Source organism: Microplitis mediator, chromosome 8 (genome assembly GCF_029852145.1).
Source record: "Microplitis mediator isolate UGA2020A chromosome 8, iyMicMedi2.1, whole genome shotgun sequence".
NCBI lineage: Eukaryota > Metazoa > Arthropoda > Insecta > Hymenoptera > Braconidae > Microplitis > Microplitis mediator.
This window is the reverse complement of record NC_079976.1, coordinates 15340537-15359646: the sequence shown is the minus strand read 5'-3', so window position 1 is coordinate 15359646 and position 19110 is coordinate 15340537. Positions and strand designations below refer to the sequence as shown.

Below are 19110 nucleotides of genomic sequence, written 5' to 3'. Positions count from 1 at the left end.
ATAAACTGCATAATAAATAATTTTCATCTAATCCTAACTTGACTTTCATAATGCCAGTTGCTGGACGTAAACCCACTTTTTTTTAATGTGATTCCAACTTAAATGGATTACAACATCGATCGAATTGCTTTATTGATGCCATAATGTCTTTACAAAATTCTTCCAATCAATTTAGATTAATAGAATAAAATAATTATCTTTTCAAATAACACCAAATCAAAATAGCCTTTATAAATTATAACAGGGTATATCTCAACCTTGCCAAGTTTAGCCCCTTTATTAATTGATCTTAATAAGGGCGCCACTGGAAGATAAGACTCGGCCTTCCAGAACCGGAGATGTTATAACATGAAATCAGGGTCGTCGAAATGTATAAGAGTGAGGAAATTGAGGGATTAAAATTATTTAGAACACAAATTTTCTCAATATAAAATTTATCTTTTATTAAACAAATGACAATTCTGCCCACCGGGCTTTATTTTACTTATAACTATTTTACAAAACTGTCCACCGGACTTCCTACCTTATAACTACGGAGTCCCCTGGACTTTTATAACGATTTACTTGGCCCCTGGCCTGATCCCCTAAATGTTTTAATTAACAAAATTTTAGTCCCCTGGACTTTATCAATATTGGTCACCGGCCTGATCCCCTGGATCAATTTATTATTTGCGACAACGAGTCCCCTGGACTTTTATTATAATGGCCACTGGCCTGATCCCCTGGATCATAAAATTAAAACGAAAATTTAGTCCCCTGGACTTTATCAATATTGGCCACTGGCCTGATCCCCTGGATCATAAAATTAAAACAAAAATTTAGTCCCCTGGACTTTATTAATAATGGCCACCGCCCTGATCCCCAGGATCATAAAATTAAAATATATTTCCACCGGAAATTCTAATTTTTACACACACACACATGTTTTATTCACGAGTCCCCAGGACTTTTTCGCACTCACACACACGCATTTACAATGTGTTAATTTGACTTTATTTAATTATTACTTCGTCCCCAGGACTTTATTCACACCTGTTCATACTCGTTATAATTTATTCTTTCACCGACTGAATTCTCGCAATTTTTCATTAATCTCGTTTTAATTCCTTGTCCACTGGACTAAATTTGTTCGTACATTTATTTCGTAATTTTCTGACTATAAAATTGAACACGATAATTTTTAAACACGACAAAATTTATTTTCTTTCTATTATTTTATACTTAAATTTTCTACGACGATATTTTATGTTTCCAGATTTTCAAGTATCGAGTTTTGGATAAAGAAGTTACTGATACTAGAAAACTGACGTCACCGACTGACGCTCTCTCTCTCTCTTTAATTCTTTTATGATTTGTCTTCACGTTAATAAACAATTTATACAACAAAAACTGACTTCAATTTTACTAATAAATTTAACTGTTATAATATTAACGTCTTATCACTCTTTTACAGTCTTTTAGTTTTAGTTTCTTAAATTTTAAATAAACTTAATCTAAATTATCAGTTAACAATTTCTTAATAATAATTTTATAATTTATAATTTATGGCTTTCTGCCAAGAAATTTTGTTTCTTAATTTCCAATTAATAATTATAATTGGTAAAATTCTGGCTTTCTGCCGAGAATTTTCCAGATGGACCGCGTTTTAATTGATGAAGAGTTCTGGCCTTCTTGCCGAGAATTTCTTATAAAATTGAACCGGAAATGGCGACTGCCCACGAATTAACTTATTAGGGAATCTTAATTAATTAATTAATAAATTGTAGATGTTGCTGACAATTTATTTACATTTATTTTATCTCCACCGTCCCTAAAGTCGTGACTTCCTTTTCCCGGTCGTCTCTGCCGATTCCCCGTTTTTTTTTACCGAAATTCTCCCAGTTCCTTCTGTTATCTCTATTATTCTCCAACTTATCTGTAAGCAATTCAATACAAGTAAGTATATGCAATTCAGTGTATCGGCTACCTGCCGGATACACAAGTAAAGTAATTTATTATGTTACGGCTTCTAGAAGGTTCCACTAATAACCTCCCTAGAGCTTAGATAATTACCTGTAATGATGTATGCGGTCACTCGTCTGGTCTCTAGGCCGGTCCGTCCGACTGTATGTCTACTCACCTCGTGCACTCACTTTTCACTTTTCACTTTTCGTCTCGTGACCCTTCGGCTCTAATCGTATGTTGACCCCTCCCCATTAAATTCTAATTGGGTCTGGAAGACGAGCCTCCAAAATTGGCGCTCCCGGTGACAAGTCGATCAACTAGATCACGGGGTTTATGGTTATTGGGTCATTGACCAACCGCGGGAAATTGATTCAAATTTAAATTTAATTATTACTATCAATTTAAATTTCACCCCGTTACAAAACTATAATAATTATTTATTTATTTGGCAAATGTAATATCAACAATCTTTCACTAGACACTTGATCGCACAAAAGATTAACAGCAATTTACAGGTTATGTTTTAGACAATATGAAAAACCCGTATTCATAAATCGATACACACTAGCGTATAGTTTCTAGTATACTGACTATAGGTAAGTCTACAATGGTCCTACCCTAGTTCATCGACCTTACTAATAGGTTAGAATTTGAATCTTGGTGATTATGTTTATAAAATAAGTCCTAAAATTGAGAATATCATATCATAAAATCGTTAAATTATATTTATTGCATGATAAAAATAAAGTTTACGGAAAAAAAAATTTTTTCATTTTTGAAAATTTTTTTTTAAATAAATAAAAAAAATATAAAAAAAAATCGGCCCAATCTGGGATTAGCGGGGATGGTTCAAAAGTGGTCGATTTGGCATGGAATATCCCATATATATTGAGACAAATCGCTATTCTCTTTGTGATTCTAACCAGCAGCCACCAGTACTCGCGGGTTGAACCCTGGCTTAGGCTGGCCTCGACGAAACTTTTATTATGCTGGGACAGAGCAATGGGCTAGGGTTCTTGCAAAGTAAGAATCCGCACTTGTCCGAACTCGGCAACGTATGAAAAAGTTATCAACTTACCTCACGGCTTATAAAATTATAGATTATTCTGATCAATAGTCGAATAACTATTTCTAACTTAATCAATTATTATTCTATTCAACCATTTAAAAATCTTACCAGTAAAATAGGAAATAATTAGGATGAACAGTGATAATTAATTAATGTAACGGGACCTAAGTCCGCCTCCGCCGACCGGAAGCCGATACCTCGCCCTTTTGGGCAAACTCGCGTTGCGTGTGGTACCTATCTTTAACACTACCATATATTATAAAAGCGAAATGTGAGCATAAGCTCACATTAACTTACCCATTAGGCATGCATTGCATGTGGGTGTCTCACCAACAACCACCATGAGACCGACCTCATTCGGACCCAAACACTCCTCCCATCTCTGGTCGAAGTGGGGCTTGGAATGGATCCCCAATGGTACCAGACTTCAGCTCTGGTCAACTGCTTGCTTAGGATTAGTGGTGGGGTGCGCAAGTTCGTCCCCAACCCATAAGGGCTACCTCCACTTAGGAATATAATCACCAAGATTTCAAACACGCCATTATAAACACATGCCCTCATCCATCACTCAGTGATCTCTAATCTGCGAGCTTTTTGTGGCCGCCATGATGTTTTAAGGCACAAAATGGCGGAGGTTGGGCCACTCGCCGGGATGAACAGTGATAGATGGAATAAAAGGAATTAATAAGAAAATTATGCAAATTTATTGCCAATTATAATAATAAAAATTACTTACACGAAAATGCAAGCGCTGGATATAATGTAGAGAGATTCGTGGCACAGTGTAATTTTATATTGTGAGCATACTGCCGGTAACGTACAGTCATATTTTATTGAACTAACTTTATTTATAGTAATCAGTAAACCTGTACAGTGAAGTATAATCGCAAGAGAATTGCTAGTATATGACAGTAATACTAAATTATACGTCTTATTGCTAATTGATCCCAGGATCGAAGTGATTGACCGATAATTTAGGGCGTAGGACTAGCCTCAGGACTGTCCCCACTTCACCCTTACGAATATGCGTCAACGTGATAATTAATCATGTGACCACTGCACTATGACTTGTGTGGTTTCAGACGGCAACGAGATGGGGAAAAATGGGAACCGCAAGGATGAGTACGAAGATGACAATTCACATTGTCTCAATATATATAAATATATATATATATATGTATATATATATATATATATTGTAACAGGTTTTTCACCACCGGGAATCTACCGGAGTGAAGTCCGAATCCACTTACGATTTTTGGCAACCTTGTTCAAAATTATTAGTTGGGTGCCAGGTGATGTAACAATCACCAAATAAACAATTATCGAAAATCGGCTCAGGGTGGCGGATCGGGAAAAGGTCAGGCACTTGAGATTGCGATAAATAATTGATCGGAATCAAACACAATAAGTAGTCGTATATTAAACACAAAATAATAAATTGAACGGTATCACAAATAATAATCGGTTACAAACAAAATATTAAATTCCCGTTGTCGGCTTGACTCGATAAAAACAAAATTAGAAATAAACGTAGTTGATCGGAAACAAAATTAGTTCATTGCTCAACAAAAAAACAGTCAGTTGACGAAATTAAAATAAAATAATTTTACTGTCCGGAGACACACATACAGCGTTCGTATTAACAAAATACTTGACGAGTGACGTCAGAGTATTCTCACACGGCAAAGCGACAAGACTGCTGTTGCGAATGAGACACAGATAATCCGTAGTTCTCAGAATTGCTCGAACGAAATAAAATAAAATACAAAATAATATTTTATTTCGGTAACGCGATAAATTACACGATCAAATAATTATTACGCGTAATTAATTAATTAATTTTTAATTACTACACGAACGCGGTTTACTTGTTCAATACTAAATTCACTAGTAGACTTTGTTCAGTTTTCGGGCCGAGGCTTCGGCTTGATCACTTGTTCACGGAGTAGGTTGTTGTCGGTCGAAACTAATTGTTGCGATCAATTAATTTAACTAGTCGTTGATCAAAACTCGGATTGGTCGTGTTAGTCGTAAATCACGTTGTTCAATCGTCGGGATCGAAATTGGTCGGAGTCGAATTGTTCAAATAAAAAAACGTGGCCGTTCAGTTCGGCGTCTATCCCGAATCTCTCGTGACAATCAATGCGTCAGGACGATTGCTCGTTTGTAATTTAAGAAACGATAGATCAGTAAAATCATGGAATGCAGCGTCGGAAACGTGATGAAAATGATTAGGTGTTAGTTTTTTAAATTTCCTAAAGTTATTCCAAATAAAACTTTTTTTAAAAAATTTTTTCTTTAAATTTTTGTTTGAAAAAAACCTTTTTTCTTTTTTGTAAATTTAAGCACTGTCTGCAATCAAAATGTCGACAAAGCTCGGAAAAACTTTTTTTTTCATCTTGTTAAAGATTAGGAGCTTTTCAGAGCAAAAAACGTGATCCTTCAATTTTTTCAAAAATTTGATCGAGTGGAAGGAAAAAGCGGCTGATTTGTTTGATCTGGCTCTTTGTAGACTTTTTGTGGGCATATTGAACTGTGAAATTCCCACTTAACATTATTTATTTCCACAATATTTGCGTTTCAGTGCTTGATTTTTCAAAAAACCAACAAAAGCCCTTTTTTTGTTGCATTTTTAAATTCATGTGACGATAGGAAAAAATTTTTTTTTCAAAAAAGCAATGGCTAATCGTTGAGGGGAATTTATTCAAGTTTTTGAAATCCACCATTGACTTTCTGTGCGATCATTAGTTTCTGAGATATCGATAATCAAAGACAAAAGGATCCTTTTCCATTTGAAGACCGATATCTCGGCGAGAAGTGGACGTATCAAGGTCCATAAAAAACAAAATTAAAGCTAAATAATAAAGGTATCCGATCCTTATAGTGGTTTATTAAAAAATTTTTTTTTCCACGCCCGGAGACCAAAAAAAAAATGAAAAAAATTTGAAAAATTTTTTGTCGCTGGTTTCTCTAAGATTACTCAAAAACTGATGACGCTAAAAAATTTTAAATTTCTAGTCCAAAAAGTAGACACTTGGAGCTATAATTTATTTTTTTTTAACTTCCCGCTAAGAAAATTGTGAATTTTCCAAAATTCGAGAAGCTATTGGTTTCACCCCGATTTTCCAAAATCGAGTTTTTAACAGATGTTGACGTTTTGAGGTCCTAGGAAGCTATTCTGTGTGTGTGTGTGTGTGTGTGTGTGTGTGTGTGTGAGTGTGTGTGTGTGTGTGTGTGTGTGTGTGTGTGTGTGTGTGTGTGTGTGTGTGTGTGTGTGTGTGTGTGCGTGTGTGTGTGTGTGTGTGTGTGTGTGTGTGTGTGTGTGTGTGTGTGTGTGTGTGTGTGTGTGTGTGTGTGTGTGTGTGTGTGTGTGTGTGTGTGTGTGTGTGTGGATGTACACTCTTAATATCTTTTTAATGAATTGACTGATTGAGATGGTTGAGGTGGCAATCGGAAGAGTTTGTTGGCCGTCAACTTTTCTGGAAATTTCAAATTGATCGATCATATGGACATTAAGATATAGAAGAAATACAAAAAAAAAATGTTTATTTCAGTGTTTTTTTAATTTTTCAGAATTGACTCGATCGATCAATTCCAAAATCTAATCAGCAGTAGAATTCAATAAAACGCGTCGATTGCTGCCTCAACCATCTCAATCGGTCTATTCGTTCGAGAGAAATCGATCGAGAAAGAAATGGTGAAAAACGGTTTTCTTCGATTATCTTAGAAGGAACTCATCTGATCAATTCCAAAATTTAATCAGCTCTAGAATTCAGTAAAACGCGTCGATTCCCGCCTTATCCATCGAAATTGGTTGATTCGTTTGCGAGATATTGTGGGAGAAAGAAATGCTAAAAAACGGTTTTTTCCAAAAACAATGGCACACAATAGTTATTGGCGTAACTAGTAGGGTAAGTGATTCATAATGTGTCAGCGCGATGCGTTTAGCACGAGTCGCAGGTGGGCAGGCACGAGCGAAGCGAGTGCATACTGCGCACCGGAGACGAGTGCTAAACACATCGCGGGTGACGGATTATGACTTACCCTACATGTTGCGCCTATAGTTTTATTCAACTCATATGCGCTATTCACGTTTTATTAATCGCCTAAAAAGCAAAGTCTCAATAGCTGTTTAGTGACATGATGAAAAAAATATTCGGCATCACAACCTTGCCTACTCAATGGGTAACAACAGGGAATTGTAATTACCCCATGTTCAGTAAGAGCTTGAAAGATAGTTACGTTTATTTTCATGACGCCACAATGGCCGGGATAGTAGACATCTTTTTTGCGTTTTGACAAATAATTTTTCACCAGTCGGTTAACGGCCATTTAGGGTTCGCATTTTAGGCATGATAAAACGTTAATAGCGCGCATGAGTTGAATAAACGTATTTTCGAGCTCGAAGAGCTCGAAAATTTATTCACGACAAAGCTTTCGAGCTCAAGGAAGGAAACAGCGGAAGGTCTTAGGGCTGGCCCGCAGAGTTAACCGATAGACAGATTTTTATTTCTTGCACGACCATTTCTCTCGAAGTTATGGCCTGTTAAAAATCGCCCAAAAATTTGAAATTTTTTTTCGATCCTTTAATTTTTTCCAGTAGTGTAGTAATAATAATAACTACAAACCGGAGTCAGAGTATTGGCAGAGAGTCTAGTATATGGTGGGGACAACTGAATCGATCGCAGCGCTCGATGTGGGCACAATTTCGTTGAATCATGCTCTTGTTGAAAATAAACACGTGAAAATTAAGTTTAAAAATAGTTTTTAATAGTTATAGTGTCTTTTATGTTTGCCTCTGCTCATTGTTTAAAGTTAAAACTATATTCTATAATTTATTAATTTCAATCCGGTTTGGATAATAATTATTATCATTGCCTAAAAATTATTTTTAAAAAAACATTATAAGTTAATACTTGCTTAGTTACGATTCATAAGCAAACCATCATGAATTTGTTACGTCCAGCTAAATGCTGAACGTTATATTTTATTGCTAACTTTGTTTCATTAATGAAAATCGAGCCGACGACCAGATTTTATTTTTTCTATTATTATTTTTTATTTTTCGATAATATTTAGTGATAAGGCATGACGTAGTTGTAAAAATGCTTTTAAGGGATTAAGACTTGTTTGCTTTGACATTTTTTTTCAATGCTAGAGCAAACACCTGAACGTAATCTTAATGACCCCTCGGGCAATTGTAAAGGCCCAAAGTCCATCTGGAAACACTTTTCGTAGAATACAAAAATATTTATCAACAAAAGTGTACGTGGAACATAAATTTTGAGCTATAAATAAATATAATCTTAATCCCTTACTTTCTCTTTGAGTGCATTTTGTCGAGACATCTTGGCATCACAAAACAAATAGAAAAATGTAATTTTAATGACGAAATGGTCATTAAATAAAACTCAATAATTTAAAACAAATGAAAAAATATTCAAGTAAACAATTTAAAAAAATAAATGAAATAGAAAAATATTCAAATAATAAATAGCAATCCAATAAATAATTTTCAAAATGTAAAACAAAAGAATATTCAAATCGACTTCAATTTCAAAAAAAAATTAATAATCAAATAAATAATCTCTAAACGTAACACTATTATTCAAATATATAACTCATCAACTTCAACTACAAGAATAATTAATAATTCAGTAATAATTTCTAAAACATAGTCTTTTTAAAGAAAAAAAGAATAATTCAATGAGCAATTCATAAACTTTAATTGAAATGATAATTAAAAATTTAATAAATAATTCTTACAAAAAAAAAACGTCATGATTAATTTAAAATTTAAGATAGAAAATATAATTTTTACTTTTTAATATTATAAATAGTCGGCTGCAGCCACCTATTTAAAATTTACATTAGGATGTAATTGACCAACAAAATTAGTAATTGTTAAGTTGAATAAAACCTATAACAATAAATAAATAAATTTAAATAATATTAATGTTAACCAAAGTTGATATTTTAACTTAACAAATTGTAGCAGCAAATAAATTAAAAAAAATGGTAATCATAAATAAATTTAAATAATATTGTTATCAATAAACTTGAATAATATTACTATAAATAAATTTAAATAATATTATTATAGATGAATTTAAATAATATTATTATAGATGAATTTAAATAATATTATTATAAATGAAATTAAATAATATTATTATAAATAAATTTGAACAATAAGTATAAATAAATTTTAATATTAAAATTTTTAATGTTACTATGAGTAAAATATTGTACATGTGGATGTATGTGTGGGTGCGCACCCACATAGGACCACATAGGGGCATGCCCTTCCCGCCTTCCTAAGGTGAAAATCATAGAGAAAGGGAAAAGTCCCATAAGAACTGTGCTCCGATTGGACACAGTTTTCCCCCAAAACAGTACTTTGAGTAGACCTGATAAAAGATTATAAAAAGTGTCGTCGAACCAAAAATCGATGCAGTTCGGCTCAGTCCAGTTTAGTTCCGATTGATTAAGGAAAGGAAAATACAAGTGTTCGCACACTTTTTCCGTACTAGTTCAGCACTAGTTTCCTTTATTATTTTCGAGTGTCCTCACACTGAAAATTGATTCAACGATTTTATTACAAGTGTCTTCACACTAAAAATTAATTCATTTCTTTTATTTCAAGTGTCCTTATACTGAAAATTAATTCAATTATTGTGCAAGTGTTTCCTCATTTAAACTCATCAACATTTCGCAAGTAATATTTTGGTAATCTCTACTCGGTCAATAATTATTCAAGAAATTTAACCCAACGACAAAAACAAATTTAATCGCATAGTAAAAAAAACCATTTAAATATAGTGGAAACTTAACATGCAAACCTCTCAATAAGACAATTTATAGATAAATTGAGAAAAATATAGATAGCCCGAACTGGGAATCGAACCCAGACCAATTCGGTAACGCGCCGAGTGCTCTACCAGTTGAGCTATCCGGCCCTATACTATATTCCGTTCAATTTGATCTATAACTTATTGAGCCACACCGTCCTTCTTACGGTAGTACACCATTTAAATATAGTGGAAACCTAAACATGCAAACCTCTCAATAAGACAATTTATAGATAAATTGAGAAAAATATAGATAGCCCGAACTGGGAATCGAACCCAGACCAATTCGGTCGCATAGTAAATTCAGTGTTATAAACCAATCTAATAGCTGCGAACTCAGGTACTGTAATTTTTGAGTTCTTTTATATATATATATATATATATATATATATATATATATATATGTCAAATTATTTTTTATATTCAAATTAATCGGTTACTGAAATTACTCTCATGATGACGACTTCATATATAAATTCAGATTCATACTACTTAGCGTCGGCTAATAGCCACCTAATATACAGACAAACCCAAACTCATAAACTCTAGTGTCGGCCGTTAGCCACCTAGTATTTTTATAGAAGAATTTAAGTTATAGCGTTAGAATTTTTTATTTGTAAAATTTTGTATTTGTAAAAATATATTCTTTTGGTCTCAATATAGATAATTAATTGTAATTTAAGTTTTATCAATTATCAACCCAGACAAACATCCTCACAGATTCCCAGTCTATAAGCCGTTGGCTTGGACTAAAATAAATTTTAAATTAAGTCCGATAATCTGGACGTAACAAATTAAAATAAAATTATTTACTAGAATTTCGTTAAGAAACGCAATTTACTATTCTACTATATTTTAAACTTTTACTACTGTAGTTGTCTAGTATTATTTGTTTTGATTTTATCGGTCAACCTTATTTTATTCTAAAATAATAATATTGATTATTAATTAAAATTGTTTATACTTAATTTTTTTATCGAAATATAGTTATTTTATTTTTCGCTATCAAAAATACAATTGCACTTTTTTATTTATATCATTATGAATTCTTAACTTCCCGCTATGAAAATTTAAAATTTTCATAAATTCGGGAAGTTATTGGTTTCGGTCCGATTTGCAAAAAACCAAATTTCTATCAGATTTTGACGTTTTGAGGTTCCAGGAAGCTACCCTGACTAATTTCACGATGATGTCCGAGTGTATGTATGTATGTAAATATTCATAACTCTTCAACGGATAAACCGATTTTGATCTTCAAGGTGTCATTCGACGCGGAATGTTGATATCTTAAAGCTGTAGTGTAATTTGACCTTAATCAGTAGGGTGAGTTCGGAGATATTTCAAAAATAAAATTGTTTCAAAAATGTTTTATTTGAATAAATTTTAATTTGCTTGATGAATTGATTCCGAAATCTGAACAGCTCTTAAACTTTATAAGCCGCGTCGAATGCCACCTCAACCATCAAAATCGGTTCATTCGTTCAAGAAAAACCGTTGACGAAAAAATTAAAAAAAAATTTTTTTTTTTTGGTTTTTTTAAAATTTCTCAAAAACGGCTGCATACATCAATTTCAAAAGTTAATCAGCTCTAGAACTTGATAAAACAGGTCGATTGCTGCCTCAACCGTCTTAATCGGTTTTTTCGTTTACGAGATATCATTGATTAAAAAAATAGTGAAAAACGTTTTTTTTCGGATATCTACAAAAAAATTGAAACATTAGATTTCAAAACCTAATCAGCTTTAGAACTTAATAAAACGCGTCGATTGATGCCTCAACCATCGAAATCGGTTAATTCGTTAGCGAGATATCGTGGGCGAAAGAAATGCTAAAAAATGTTTTTTTAGAAAACAATAGTATACAAAAGTATTTTCGAGCTCGGAGAGCTCGAAAATGTATTCACATTAATGTTTTCGAGCTCAACGAGCTCGAAAACAGCGGGAAGTTTTGGGGCTGGCCCGCAGGATTAACCGATAGACCGATTTTTTTATATTGATCTTATAACGAATTTTTATTTTTTGCACTGATTTTATGTATCTATTATAGTTCTCGAGCGTGATTTTTTTTAACCATCAGATGTCGTTTTCGTCGCGCTCCCTGCCAATACTTAATTCTAGTTCACGGCGTACGGTGAAGCTCGATATCTGCAGTAAAAAAACCTTTAAAATAATAATGTCCTCAATGTCAGACAATAAATGTGACGGAAATCAATAAATACAATATAAAACCAAAATACAAATCGAACTGTCAACTTGCAACTGTACCAGTGGAATATTTCGAGTTGTGAATACGCACCTACCCAAAATTATCAATCAAAGACTTATTCAGTCAATAAGACCACAATGTCGAGGGTCAACTCGAGTTATCCCTCGAAATAAATTTATTGAATCGCGCACCGGTCAAAGTTCTCGCAGAATAAACCCTCGTCGCCACGTGGTCGAAGTTTCAACGGGCGTGTCGGGTACGGCGTCTCTCAGTTCCAACAGGTGCTGGATGACCAAAAATAAATCGATGGTTGATCTACTCGGCTTGTTCGATTACAACTGCGTCAGTGAAGATTGGTTGATTCACTATATAAACCCAATGGTATTCTGCTTGCGGACAAGTAGTCAGCGGGCTCGGTGGTGCATGCGATCAGCCACGGTGTGGTTATTTTTCAATGTGGTACTATTTATTAGTGTAATTATTAATTACAGTCACACTAATCGATGTCGCGATTCGGTCAAAACTTATAATTGATTTAATTAATTAATTATATAATCAGTCAAATACGAACTCAAGACGAACGCGTGTCCATAGCAGCTCGGTACGATCCAGAATGGCGTCTTCTATTTTCTTTTCTCAATGTACCCCTCAGTTTCGAGATCTTACACTCGGTGGCGCTATGATAGCATCCCAACTGGGGACATCCGTAGATGGCTTACTCGGTGATGACTCCATACTCTTATTCCAGTACATGTTGTCATCTCGATAGTTTTATCTTATTCAAATAATATAAGTCAGTTTGAATATAATATACGACGTATAAATATTTACTCTCGTTGACGGTGGCTATTGATTCCCATTGTTCAGTTGTTTTACCTTACTCAAAGACCAGTCGATGGATGATGATAACTTTGGACATTTCTACTGGTGGTTAAATGACTCAAAGTTAACGTCCGTTTGTTGCACTCGTGGGCGGCAGGTCTTCAATTGGGATCGTCCGGGTGTCAGATGGCTGTCAAGTCCTCTTGGGCTCGGGTGACCAGCAAGCAAGTATCTAAGTCTTATAACTACGGATACCCCCGAGCTCCCTTTAACTTCGATTTGGCTTGAATAATTAGAGTGTGACTTGCACGGGGAAGTAGAAAATCTATCAGGGGATGAACCAGCGGATAATTGCTTATTGGGAACCCAAAAAAGACAAGTGGAGGAAGCCTTTTACATAGGGTATGGGAAAAAGTTGCACCCCACGACTAATCCTACGCAACCATGTTGACCAGAGCTGGGAGTCTGGTACCACGGGGGGCCTGTCCAAGCCCACTGTGACCAGAGTCTCTTTATTTCCTGAGATGGGAGCAGTGTTTGGTCCGAGAGAGGTAGGACTCGTGGTGGCTGTGGTTAAATACCACGCGCAATGAGGATTTCTGATTATACCTCCGATTAATGTCCACCTTAGTTGTCACTTAATTATATTTTTCGACTTAGAGTGTCGTCTGGGTGCAAGATGGGGATGCCCGCAGCGCGTGTATGCCCAAAAGGGTGAGGAAACGGCCTCCCGTCAAACGGAGGTAGACTCCGGTCCCGTTACATTGATTGATTATAACTACGGATGCCAACTTAAACTAACTCAATTACTAAAGAAAGTAACGAAAAAAAAACATTGTGCAGGAAAAGCCTAGTCCTAAAAGACAGTAGTGATCGGAAAAGTCGATAAGTTTACCTATATGGTAAACACGAGCTGACAAAATAAACGTAACCTTACATTATTGAAATTAATATAAGGTTTAAATTACTTAAGTGATCACGTGTCAGCGTCGAATTTAAATTAAACAAATTCAAAATATCGCAAAATATATGATTAAAAAATTTTAACTTCTCTTTTTTTTCAATTTACGAAAAAAAGTCATTATTGCCCTACTATAAGTGGGTAAGCACTGGTCGCAAGTATACCTACTGCTATTGGTCTGTTTATTCTATAAACAATTACATAGATCAAAACAACACAAATAACACAATCGATCATTTTATTGATGTTTTAAATTTTCTTAAGTTTATTTGTATTCAAATAAGTACAACTAACTCCTCCTGTCAAGTGTGTCATACAGCACAGTGGGCAACAGCTCAGACTTCGAGCCAGAAGGATTCGGGTTCGAGTCCCTGAGTCGACAGGATTTTTTTTTTTTTTTTTTTCATATCAGTTATTGTACATACAACTTTATAAGGTTACATATAATTATATTAAATTGGATCAAACCAAAACTAATATCTCATTTTATATAAGCATTAATATAAAATTTTAAATGATTATATATAAATTTTTTTCCCGGGAGCCGCCATCTTGACCACGTGGTTATTCTTAGAATAATTACTAAATAATTTTTAATACACTTTGAGCATTGAATCCTCGCGTAAAGTACTTTACTGATACAATTTCAAATTTATGAGTGTTATGTGATTCTAAATGCTTTGGATTCAGGCTCTACGAGAAATAACGTTTACCAAGTTAATCGTGCTGTACATCACCCTCCATTATCGTTCTGAACCAAGAACTTCGTTTAACGATGATCAAATCTTAACAATTGGTTGTTTCTATCATGCAATTAACGACGCATAATTAATCAATCGCATATAATAAAACAAAATTACAATTTTACAAAGAACGTTGATTTAAGTTATACAATACGATGCGTTCATTACGGGAAACGTGCACACACGTGCAAGCCCCGTTATCGTCTAAACCGGATCAAATTCTACTTCGCTGAATACAATCGAGCATATAGAATGCTAATATCCAATACCGTCTGTCAATATCCACTGCCAACAGTCGGAATCTTTACATCCGTCGATAAAACAGGATTAAGCAAAATCGAGCCAATAATCTGTTTTATTGTGGAGACGGTCTCTGAGATAAAACCTTCCTTACTAATCTATCTCTGTAATTCTTTAATTTTCCAAATATTTAATAAAAGTTGACATCCATTTGGCGTCTCTAGTAACGCTGTATTGAGATATTGTGTATTGTATGTAAAATAAATTGTGAATATTTTCAGTGATGAAATTTATTGCGAGAATAATTCGTGCATTTTTTACTAAGAACCCTCTTCCGATAATTAGAGGTAGAAATAATTCAATCCTCAACCAACTATATTAATTGTATCAATCAAAAATTTGTATTAATCGGAACTTTAATTTTTCTGAACCAGTCATTTTTGTTTCACTTTCTTCCCCAAACCATAATTGCATATCTTAAATATAGTAACGTAAATCGTCAGATCACATATCTTTCGAGGGACTTTTCCTTCCCCATCGATTTTTTCAAACAGTCGACAAGCTTGGAACAATTTGCCACGCCTGTGGTCGAAGCAGAAAACGTCCATATTCAGACATAACTTTTTGGTATCGAAATAGTAAACTTATGTAACAGGCAAATGATTATGAAGGAAAGACGCAATATCCAATTAAATCAAGCGTATTCAATACTGTAAATGTTGAGGATCAGAGCTTTCACTCACTTAAAGACATTTTACCGATCACCTTCACATTCGATCGTGACATTAAATAGTTTTTGATAGAAAATCTAAATCATTTTTGTGAAAAGAACGTTAAGGCTAATGACACAACTTTCTACATGTTTTTTTTTTATTAACATTTAAGCATCATATGTATTAATTATGTTGTGCTATTTTGTTATTTTTGTGAGGATTCTACTTTTATCCAAACTGCTGGATAAAATTTTTAGTTTTATTGTTTACTCTAGACTAGTTTGCATAAACAAGATAACAAAGCATGTTTCGCCATATGTATTTTTGACATTATTTCATTCCCCTTGAAATTCTGAGTAAAAAATTTATATTAAGTCAATAAGTCAGGCACTTTTTATTTTCCGCGTTCATTTTTACAAGAAAACCAAATATTCTTAAGCCTTTTTTAGTTGAACTTTCAAAATTTTGATCTCATCACTTATCTTTATGCAGCAAGAACACGAGGAGGAACTGATACCTTCAACGTACTTCAATTACTATGACAACCAAGAAACAATTGAACAATTAATGGGCAATAAATATGGTATTTTCCAAATCATAGACGAAGCTTCTCGTCAGCTCCAAGATACTGAATATATTTCGAAAAAAATTGAATACCTCGGAAAAAAATCACATATAAATATGATCAGTTCTCATCAATTTTCAGTAGCTCATTATACAGGAAAAGTCGTCTATGACATTGCGAATATTGTAGGAAAAAATCGAGATTTTGTTTCTCCTGAGATGATTAACACAATGAGACTTTCTTCATTTGATTTGATATTACAATTGTTCACTGGTAAACTGACAAAAACTGGAAACCTTATATCAGATTCAAAATCATATCATAAACTCTCGCAAAATGACGTTAATGGACGTAGTTCAATATTAAATCGAGAAACATCAAAGATCAGCGTAAGTCTATAGATTGTAGAAAAATATGAATTAAAATAATCAAAACTATTTAACATTTTTGTAGAAATACAATGTAGCTTTCAAAGAGCAATATTCACAGACAAGGAAAATGCGTACGTGCATTTCTACATTTCGTTCTGTATGTTTAGAAATTCTCAAAAAATTATCGATAAATAGTAAAAATGGAGGAGTTCATTTCGTAAGGTGTATACGAGCGGACTTAGATGGAAAACCAAGAGGCTTCAATCATGAAATTGTACGACAACAAATTAGAGCACTCGGAATTTTGGAGACTGCCAGAAGTAGACAAAAAGGTTATGCATATAGAATTGCCTTTTCGGAATTTCTTCGGAGGTACGTAAAGATGTATTCAATACATGACTATTACAAGTTTTACTAATATTTCTAAAATTTTGAAGCTATCATTCAACTTTATTGAGCATTTTACTATTGCTACTTAAAATTAGAATGTAGAAAAAGTTAGCCGAATTTCTACACAAATATCTATTTAGTGATTTACTCGATTGACTGATAATTCATTATCTTAAAACGAGTATTCAGTCAGGTGCATTTGTTCTCGATACTTTTACTGCATTGCAGTGTTTGCCGATTGTCATGCAACTTTAATTCCAATTAACAACTATTTAAGGTAATGCATCACAGTGATTGCGAGGATGACCGATTTCCCCATTGCAACGTAAATAGCCGAGTAGTGATATTTTACTGATGAAATCATCCTAAGTAAAGTTTACATCATATTTTATGTCATTACTAATTGTCTACTGCTGTGCGTGGGTGTTCTACAATAAGACTGAAGACATACATACTTCTGTAGAATCAGCAACCTTTGTTTATTACGTCACAATAATAGAGAAACTAGTGAATATGAAATGTTGTGCTTAAAAAATGTAATCCGAAGTGGGATGACCCTAACTGGGCAAATCTGATAATCGAAAGACTTTATTGACTAACCAATGAGCTCTTCACTCATTTAGTTTTTATACTTACATTCAATGAAGAAAATTCTAACTCTAAATGTAAAGTTACACATGATCTGAGAATTCGAATACTCAGCACAGAATACTACGACGGATTCTCATTGTAACTCTGCTTCATATATGGTGCATTCCACACTAAATCAACCACTTTTGAACACGATTTCTTTCAATTTTGCTGAAAATTTTGTATTGTTTTCTATCGTATTACAGAAACTTTCAAGAGGTTTTTTAAATTTTTTTATCTTTTCAAAAAAGTTAAGTCATCAATACCATATGATCGACCCTTGCGGTTTCAGCGCCACGGTGGAAGCACGTTGTTTTCATGTGAAAACACGCCTTTATTGTTTCGACAGAGTAGCGGTGAAGATTCGGCGGTGATTTCACGGTGAAACCACAGTGGCCTCACAGTATTTTCGCGTTGGAGTGTAATGGGGTGGAATGCTCCCACATTACAATTTAAATTTAATTTCCACTCACGCCAAAAGACCTGCCCTCCTTCTTTAACAACTCTCAATAATTAAGGAAATACAGTCACTGATGCGCCGGGGTCACTACGGTCGAGTCCCGACATTTGGTTTTAGGGGTTGGCCAACCTTAGTGGAGAGGTACGAGGGCCAGAGACGATGAGCTATCGGTCTCTTGGCTCGCAGCAACCGCCGTGGACGGACGTGCATTACTACGACTACCACTAACATCTTGGTTTTCACTTTAATTTCTATCTACTACTACTACACGTGCTGCTAGTCATAAGTAAAATGGGCCAAGAGCGTATAAGCCAACGGCTCGTGGAAGCTTGTTCTTTATTTAAGTTAATTAAGTTTATTTAAACTGGTTAATTATATAATATTTATTGTGGATTGGACCTGGTTGATTGGAAAGGATTAGAGTGGTTTGGTGGAGTTGAAAGGAAGGACTGGTTATGGTTTTGGTCTTGGAGGAAAAGGATCGGTGGAATGAAAGACTGGTTAAGGTTGGAGATTGTTGGAGTAAGTAAACTCGTTTTGTTTATTGTCGGGTTAACTATTTTATTTGTTGAAAAATATCTCATAAATTGAGGAGTCGTAATTTAGTAAAGCTAGTCGAGTCAAATTGTTGTTAGTAAAAGTAGTCGAGTCAGTTTTGTTGATTTAGTCGAGTCAGTTTCATCATTCATTCTGGTTATTGTTCATATCTCATCAATTATTTGTAAAGCGGCTTCGTTCAAATGGATGCCATTGTTTTTACATTTAAATTTATAACGTTCCCTACTATTTAACACAACCCACGGCGGAGTGTAGTGTGTGTGTAATAGCCGTTATGGCTGCGTCTGTAAAGCCAGCATTGTCATTTGAGCAGAATCGCACAATTTTTATTTATTAATTCAGTGCTTATTTAGTGCCAATTTAAGGCCGGTGTACGGAATTTAGAGCTATATTTGGATCGGAGAAAATTGGTACAATGCTAGCTTCTCTGCAAGCTAGCATTGTACCATAGAAAAGTACAAATTAACGCTGCATAGAAAATTGGCTCATAGCTGCATAATTAATGCTCATTCAGTGCTGTCGATCCAGCTTAAGAGAATGCTTAAAAAAAATTTTTAAACATATTTAGCATACCTAACAATGCTA

The 19110-nt window shown here is 34.2% G+C and overlaps 1 protein-coding gene across 2 annotated transcripts in view; it reads left to right on the top strand.

Annotated features, from left to right (window-relative positions):
* Positions 1–19110, top strand: part of LOC130673548 (neither inactivation nor afterpotential protein C-like) — a 1009353-nt gene that overhangs the window by 407925 nt on the left and 582318 nt on the right. For both annotated transcript variants that reach the window (XM_057478586.1, XM_057478585.1), the window contains exons 9-10: positions 16044–16505; positions 16570–16859. In XM_057478586.1, coding sequence (XP_057334569.1) covers positions 16044–16505; positions 16570–16859 — 752 coding nt within the window. The remainder of the gene's footprint in view (positions 1–16043; positions 16506–16569; positions 16860–19110) is intronic.